This window comes from Bison bison, unplaced genomic scaffold (genome assembly GCF_000754665.1).
Source record: "Bison bison bison isolate TAMUID 2011002044 unplaced genomic scaffold, Bison_UMD1.0 scf7180017864371, whole genome shotgun sequence".
NCBI lineage: Eukaryota > Metazoa > Chordata > Mammalia > Artiodactyla > Bovidae > Bison > Bison bison.
The window spans coordinates 14,851,038-14,857,580 of NW_011494943.1; the positions used below are offsets into that span (position 1 = coordinate 14,851,038).

The following is a 6,543-nucleotide window of genomic DNA, read 5'->3' on the forward strand; positions in this document are numbered from 1 at the left end:
CCGCCGGCCCCAACCCGCCCCCCCGAGCCTCCAACCACTCGCTGCACTCCACCGGCTCCACCTCCAAGGCTGTCACCAGCCCCTTCCTGGAGCAGGACGATGAGGGTAAAGGGAGCTGCCATCTTCTGTTTTGTAGAAACACAGCCTGAGGACCACAGAGCCCCCCCGTGCCTCCTGGGGGTCTCCACGGGTTTATGACGTTCCCAAGGGTCTGCTGAGGTCTCACCCCTTCCCACCCTCCCCCCAACTTGGGGGCTGAGCTTCTGCCCCATTGCTCAGCCTCTCCCCCTCAGACGGCTTCTTTCCCAGGGGCCACCGTGGCACCCTCCCTCCATCTCACTCTGCTGGGGCTGGAAGTCGCTGCTGACCGAGCTGCCCTGGCGTCTAGGTCTAGAGCATCCCCCAGGCTGGCCAGGGACCATGCATACACGTGCAGCCGTGGAGCCGCTTCCCTCGGGGAGGTGGGCTCAGGCTGGCCATCGGGGCTGATGTTCTGGGGGGATGGACGCAGGACCAGGGCAGGAGACCCCAGAGTCCTGGGTCTCAGGCTGGAGACTCTACTACTGGTCTCTCTGCTTCACATGCCCCCCGCCCCCGTCACTACCTGAGTGTTTCAGGTACACACCTTTAGGCTGACCTGTAGAGAAGCCCTGTCTTCACGCTCCCGTCCTTACAGTAATTAATGTAAAGCAGGAGCAAAGGGTGGAGACCGAGGGAGGAGGTGGCCCTGGGCAAGCGTGGGGAGCAGACTCAGGGGCTTCTGCTCACCAGGGCCCCAGGGCTGTAAAACCTCTGAATTCTCATCCCTCGATCTGAGATCAGGGAGCTCGCAGCCACTCTGGCCTCAAAGTTCTTTAGGTCACGTCTGTTCTTTTCCCTGTTTTGACTCAGATGAGGAGACCGGCATGGTGATAGTTGGGAAAATCTCCTTCTGTCCAAAGGATGTCCTGGGCCATGGAGCTGAGGGCACGATCGTGTACCGGTGAGTGGCCTGGAAAGCCGCAGACCCCCATGGCCTCACCTGGGAGCTCCCATCAGCTCCCGGGGCACAGGGGGTCATCGCGGTGACCAGACAGAAGAGCTCCCCCTGGGAGGGTAGTGATGGCCACGGGGTCTCTGGGTGGTGGGTCGGGACACCGTGGGCCGTGAGGCTGTGGAGGCAGCCGCTGCTTCGGTGGAAGGAGCCCGGTGGGCCCAGTGTTTGCTGGGCATTTCCTCAGCCCGCTTTCCTCTCCTCGTCCGGCAGGGGCATGTTTGACAACCGTGACGTGGCAGTCAAGAGGATCCTGCCCGAGTGTTTCAGTTTCGCGGACCGTGAGGTCCAGCTGCTGAGAGAGTCGGACGAGCACCCAAACGTGATCCGCTACTTCTGCACTGAGAGGGACCGGCAGTTCCAGTACATCGCCATCGAGCTGTGCGCGGCCACGCTGCAGGAGGTGGGTGCCCCAGTCCCTCTCCCCGCAGCTCTGGCGCGGTTTTAGGGACTAACTGCTTTTTTGTGTTGTTTTTCATTTACTTTTATTAGCTTGATTAAGGTTACATTAACATATGTTCATTTTAAATGTACCGTTTGCCCAATGTCGACAAGGGTATGTACGCATTTAGCCATAAGCAGTGGAATATAGCGTGTTTTCATCTCCCCAGCTTTTTTTGTTTAGTTACTTGGCTGCACCAGTTCCTAGTTGCTGTTCCATGTGTTCCGTGTGATCTTTAGTTGTGGCATGTGGGATCTAGTTCCCTGACCAGGGATCCAATCCAGGCCCCCTGCACTGGGAGCTTGCAGTCTTAGCCCCTGGACACCCAGGGAAGTCCCCACCCAAACTTTAATTGTGTGGTCCCCTCGGCTGCCTGGGAAAGTCTTTGGTTGCAGGTGGCATCTGTCTCCCTCTTGGTTTCCAGGAAACATGGTTAGTCCTTCGTCTTGTTGCTGGTCAGGGCTGGTGTGGGCTAGGAGGATGCTAGTTGATGACTGGAGTCATTAAGATCATCCATCGAATCCCTTTTGCTCAGTTTCAAGGCTGTAAAACTGTTTGAGTATCATTTGGCCTCATTGTAGAGTTTACTGTAGGAGGCATTGAACTGGGTTTTTTACCCTCTCATCATCTCATAAACTAGTAAACTGGAGCCTTGTTTGCTTGTTTAAGTTAGACTATAACTTCAGGAGAAAGTCTGCTGGAAAAGATGGAAGTAGAAAACATTGTCAGTAAAAATTCTCATTTCGTTCTTAAAATATGATAAAAGAAAACAAACTGACCCAATACCAGATGTTAATTAAAGCAAAAGCCTTCAGGCAGAGTGTTTCTAAATAAAATTGAATCACTTTTAAAAAGAGAGAGTGAGAGAAGTGTGCTGAGGAGCTGACCCCCAGGGCCCCGTGCGGTGACCCCGCCTTTGTCTCTCTTGCAGTACGTGGAGCAGAAGGATTTCGCCCACCTCGGCCTGGAGCCCATCACCCTGCTGCAACAGACCACCTCGGGCCTGGCCCACCTGCACTCCCTCAACATCGGTGAGAAGCCCCCCCTTGCCGGGCAGGGAGATGACTTGCCCAGGTGGCCTCGCCTCTGTTGAAGCTCTTTGCCGCATGGCTGGGGTCCCAGTGGTCTACAAACCCAAGGACTTTCACATTTGAAGACTAGAAGCTTTAGGGGCAGCAGCGGGTCTCTCGGGAATCTGAGGAGGGCGCATCCCCATGGTGGAAGAAGTGGACTGACCTGGGCTGTTCTGTTAGTTCACAGAGACCTGAAGCCCCACAACATCCTCCTCTCCATGCCCAACGCACACGGCAGGATCAAGGCCATGATCTCCGACTTCGGCCTCTGCAAGAAGCTGGCCGTGGGCAGGCACAGCTTCAGCCGCCGCTCGGGGGTGCCGGGCACCGAAGGTTGGATCGCCCCGGAGATGCTGAGCGAAGACTGCAAGGAGAACCCCGTGAGTAAAGGGCACGACTCTGTGAAAACCGCGGAGCCAGCCTCTCATACCTTCGGGAGTCAGAAGCTCCAGTTGCCGACGGGCTGCCGCGCTCACTGCTGGAGAGGGAGGTTTCTTTAGCAAAGAGCTACTCTCCCAGCAGCATGTGCTGCCACCTTAACATTGTCTGCTGGGCCGTGGTCTGTTTTTCTTCCCTTCTACTCTTCCAATCACTTTCCCCCTATTTTGGGAAACTGGGAAATCAGGGCTAGCATAAGGTGAGCAGACTTCAGTTTTCATTCTTTTTAAAATTTTTGGTTTTCCAGCTTTCTGTTTGAGAAACAGAGAACTGAGAGCAGTGAGTGCCCCTGTACCTCTACCTCAGTTCAGCATCTGTCAATATTTTTCACTTTCTCTCTGTCTCTGAAACTACTTGCATGTGAGTGGCAGGCCTCCCAGCCCTTTACCCTTTAATGCTTTGGCACTTGTCTCCCAAAGACAAGTACGTTCTACCTCCTAACCACCTCACCATGATTACACCTCAGCCGCTAATACTGTTTCCACGATGCCTAGTATTCAATCCATATTCCAGTTTCCCTAGTTGTTCCCCAGAGGTCTGTTACAGAGCTGCGTTTTGTCAACCAGGACCCGACCAAGTGTGTTTGTTGCATGGCATTTGAACAGTTCCTCAACCAGGGGTCAGACCCTGGCCCCCTACATTGGGAGTGTGGGGTCTTAACCACTGGACCACCAGGGAAGTCCCTGATTTTCTCTCCTTTAATTGACACGGTTCTCCCACCTTTTCTGCCCCATGACAGTGGCTCTCTGAGGAGTCCAGATGCTTCTCTGTAGAACGCCCCACTCAGGATTCACTCACCCATTTCCTCTTGGTGATGTTGAATTTGCCCATCTATTCCTTATATGTCTTGTGAACTAGAAGTAGGTCTAAAGGTTCAGTTGGATTCAAATTAAGTGTTTTGGACAAGAACAGCCACACTCAGGTTGTACCATTACTATTACTGTACCCCTGCTGGTGATGCCGAGTTGGCCCACCTGGCACAGGTATTTAACAGCGGCATATCCCCTTTGCCAGGACCGTGTGGGGCAACACCCTGGCAGAATGTCAGTATCCTGATACCAACAGTCACTCAGGTAATGATTCAGCATGCGTTGGCATCCCTTGCCTGAATCACTCCATTCAGTTGAAATTCTACATTTATTAGCTGACATTTTTCTATGCCCTTTCTATTTTAAGTCACTATGGACTCATGGATTAAAAAAAAAAAAATAGTAATATAACCCGGTGTAGTCTTATTTGTTTTTGTTCCTATTCCCTTTTTTTTTTACAACCTTATAATTTCTGCTTTAATAGCAATCAAGTTTAAAAAAAATGTGCAGTTCAATTTATCCATGCTATTCGTTTGTACAAGGCAGATTTCAGGTAAGCATCTAAATGCTTAATGTAGAGGCTAATATTTTCTGGCAGTCCTTGGTTCCTGAAAGTTGAGCTTCATCAGATGTTTCTTAAACGTCTATGAAAATAGCTCCCATTCCTTTTGATACTCAAATTGTTCCAGATTTGCCCAACCGGAGCCTCTTTGAGCTGGGTTCTTCGTTCTTTTGCTAAGAGCCCAGGTGTGTCTGAGCACCTTGCTTTCTAGCTCACCAAGACCCTGAAGGATTATCCGACACTTCCCTGAGCAGACTTGGATGGGATCAGCCATCCTAAAATAGATAAGATGCAGCAGAGCCATCTTATTTCACTGGGGACCAGCAGTTGGTCTGTTAATAAAAAAAAGTCAGTTACGATAGAGAATCATAAGAAAATACATATACACTGTAAACATTTAATTTTAAATTTAAGTAACATGGCTCTCTAAGTAAGAGAAACCTTTGCTGTAAAACAAGGTCTTTTTTTTGTTGTTTTATTGATTGTTTTGTAAAATTGGGAATGCCTTTTTTTTTTTAATCTTTTTTTTTAATTTTATTTTTAACTTTACAATATTGTATTAGTTTTGCCATATATCTTTTTTTGACTTTGGGTCCAACTGAATGGAGTTGCTGATTTCCTCTCTTGCATAAAGCATGCTCACAATGCCTTCTGTGACTTCTGCACTGAGACTCAGTTTTAAACCCCCTGAGTGATTTGAGAGCGGAATCCTAGCCTCGAGCTATTTATGTCCCGTCTAGCTCACAGTTGAGTCTCCCACATCTAATCCCACAGCAATTTTTGTAGTAACTTTCTCATGTCAAGTCTTACCAAAGACTCAACTTACCTCAGACTTGGCAGCATGTGTATTTTATCAGCTTACAGAGGACTTAAACTACAAGGACCAGAGGCAGAAATGAGTTTGGGAAAGAGCATAACTGAGCCTAGAGGTGAGCTCTGGAGTTTGGAGGCAGAGGGGCCAGCATGCAGGACAGGAGCCCCCGGGGCAGCATCGGCGTGGGATGCTGGGGACACCGGCAGCACAGGCTGCGGAAAACGGAGCGTCGGCCGTTCCCCGAGGAGGCTGGAAGTGGCTGGTGGACTTGTTCCTCCGGTACTGAATCTGTCACCAGGAACACTCTAACAACAGAGTAATTTATTGGACTTGGCAATAAGACCTGCGTCTTGCCCTGGTTGGTCACTCCCCAGCAGTGACCCTGGGCTTGTCATCAAACCGCTCTGCCTGTGTCTTCATCTGGGGATGGTGACGTTTGCTCCGCTCACCTCGTGAGGCTCTTGTGAAGGGTGTGTTTTCTCCGGTGAGGAAGGTGACCAGCTCCTGACTCTCTCACTAGAGCCCCATGTCATCTGGTGGAAAATCCAAGTGGTGGGGCCTGGCATGAGGGACCCACACTGTGCTTGGGTTACACCCCAGCGTTATACCCCACGTAGACCAAGCTAGAAGTCACACACACACCAGTTTCATCTGTAGACACGGAATGGTTTCATGGGATAAGTAAGACATGTTAATAGATAACATTAAAGTGAATGCACTGGAAACTTGTCAAATAATCACTTTCTGGAGCTGTTTTTGAATGAAACACTCTTTTTTTTTTTTTGGCCTAACCACATAGCACACAGGATCTTAATTCCCTGACCAGGAATCGAACTCATGCTTTTAGCAGTGAGACGCAGAGTCCTAACCTGGACTGCCAGGGAATTCCCACCGAAAGCTGTATTTCATTTATTAACAAAGGTTAAGACCTGTTGTATGCACTTACCTGGGGTACCACAGGGATGCAAAGGCAGCCTGGCCCTCAAGGAGTGACGAGCTGGTTGGGTAAAGAATGACTAGCAGCAAGGACGCAGCTAATCTTCACAGCAGCCCCGTGGGCTCATCCTCACTTCATGGTCGTGAATGCTGAGGTGCAGAGTGGCCCGGGGCCTCTTGGCTCCAGAGCCCAGTTCTCCACGCCCAGCACTGCTCCGAGCAGCTGCACCTCTGCTCCTAGGTGAGAATGAGAACTCCCTCACCCTCCAGAGCATCTGACGCCCCTCGTTTCTTTTCAGACCTACACGGTGGACATCTTCTCCGCGGGCTGCGTCTTCTACTACGTGATATCTGAGGGCAGCCACCCCTTTGGCAAGTCCCTGCAACGCCAGGCCAACATCCTCCTGGGTGCCTACAGCCTTGACTGCCTGCACCC

The 6,543-nt window shown here is 50.9% G+C and overlaps 1 protein-coding gene across 1 annotated transcript in view; it reads left to right on the forward strand.

The window, feature by feature from the left end:
* ERN1 (endoplasmic reticulum to nucleus signaling 1) overlaps positions 1 to 6,543 on the forward strand; it is an 82,643-nt gene that overhangs the window by 66,537 nt on the left and 9,563 nt on the right. The window contains exons 14-19 of the mRNA XM_010856418.1: positions 19 to 105; positions 892 to 982; positions 1,247 to 1,436; positions 2,407 to 2,506; positions 2,729 to 2,928; positions 6,407 to 6,542. Coding sequence (XP_010854720.1) covers positions 19 to 105; positions 892 to 982; positions 1,247 to 1,436; positions 2,407 to 2,506; positions 2,729 to 2,928; positions 6,407 to 6,542 — 804 coding nt within the window. The remainder of the gene's footprint in view (positions 1 to 18; positions 106 to 891; positions 983 to 1,246; positions 1,437 to 2,406; positions 2,507 to 2,728; positions 2,929 to 6,406; position 6,543) is intronic.